The 1449-nt window shown below is 54.7% G+C and overlaps 1 protein-coding gene across 1 annotated transcript in view; it reads right to left on the bottom strand.

Moving 5' to 3' along the window:
* PHALS_14088 (carbohydrate esterase) overlaps nt 1–62 on the bottom strand; it is a gene marked incomplete at both ends in the record, with an annotated part of 2037 nt that extends 1975 nt beyond the window's left edge. Inside the window, one exon of the mRNA XM_024729828.1 lies at nt 1–62. This exon is cut by the window's left edge and continues 1975 nt beyond it. Within this exon, the coding sequence (XP_024580166.1) occupies nt 1–62 (62 nt within the window).
* Nucleotides 63–1449: the final 1387 nt, after the last annotated feature.

Here is a 1449-nt window from a genome sequence, read left to right as displayed (position 1 = left end):
TCCCCAAATGCGGCTGCGCCGCTGGCCAGCTTACCGGTACCCACTGGGTGCTGGTAGTTCATGAGTTCGGACTTTGTGTTTGGCCTGCCGAAAGATTCGGTGGGCAAACAGGTGTCGTGGTATAGTCGACCGGTTGAGCAAGATGACTCATTTGGCGGCGGTGCCAGACACCATCGACGGAGTCGTTACAGCAACGCTGTTTGTAGATCGTGTTTTCCGTCAACTCGGACTCTCAGGGTCGATTGTTTCTGATAGAGACCCCCGTTTCGCGGAAAAGTTTTGGTCGACTATCTCCACGGTGCTTTTCGTCAACACTGACTCCCAGAGACGATTGTTTCTGATAGAGGCTAGGCACTGAGTTAGATATGTCGACAGCGGATCATCCGCAGACCGATTGTCAAACAAAAAGGGTGAATCGCGTCATCGCATGCGTTCTTCTCACCGTCTGCGCTGAGACGCCGAGGCGCTGTAGCGCCATGTTGTCACCTGTAGAGTTTGCACCGAACATTGCAGTGCATTCGTCAAGTGGCTATACGCCGTTCGACATGAACGTGCTGATTCACCGTCGCGTTTCGCTGACGCCGCCATCCCATGGCTCAGGGCTTGGTGGGGGAGGAATAGCCAAACGGCTAGCTAATGTCAGCCCCCTCACCATCCGTGAATATGTCGATGACTTCTTGTCTACCAGACTGAGTGTTTTAAGACACGTTCGCGATGCGATGGCTGAAAGCCAAGACCTGTAGAGAGAATATGCAGATGAAAAAGGAAGAGGCAATGTGGAAAGGTTTAAGGTCGGGGGTCTAGTTTTATCAAATTCTAAATACATGCCTACACGTGCAGCCTCTGCTATCTTCCGGACGAAGCCTCGTCCACATTTTATTGAACCCTTCAAGGTTGTGGCCAAGCGGGGCCAAGCGGGACCTAGCGTATACGCTAAGCCTTCCCAAACGGATGCGCACCCACCCGGTGTTTTACGTGGGCTTGCTCAAGCCTTACCGGGATTTGGCGCTAGTGAACGCGGAAGCGTTGGCACCGAAGCGGATCCCACGGGCCCTCGGCCACCCAGAAGTTGAACTAGCAACTGGTTCTGAGCAAGAAGTACAACAACCTCCATTTTCAGTGGATCCAAGCGCTCGACTGTTGCCTGCAGCGATGCATTCGCCTGCTCCACGACTAGGTGTCGCGCCGACAAAGGGCGGTAGTCCTCAAGGCGAGGCAGCCGGCGCACGACGTGCTTTAAATCGTCAAGAGCGTCCGCACAGCAGTGTGCTACTTCAGCATGACGCTCAGCGGAGCTCCAATCACGAAGGACCTCGTCCTCAAGGACTTGAAGAGCATCACGAGTCACCGGACGGCGGTCGACCTGGTCGTCGCTGCCTGCCACCGACCCTTCTCGATGAGAACGGTGACGTCTACAATCACGTGGAACGTCTTGTTGGACGATGTCGT

Source organism: Plasmopara halstedii (assembly GCF_900000015.1).
Source record: "Plasmopara halstedii genome assembly, contig: Scaffold_816, whole genome shotgun sequence".
NCBI classification, from domain to species: domain Eukaryota; phylum Oomycota; class Peronosporomycetes; order Peronosporales; family Peronosporaceae; genus Plasmopara; species Plasmopara halstedii.
Note: the sequence above shows the minus strand (reverse complement) of the source record. Positions and strands in the feature narration are given on the sequence as shown.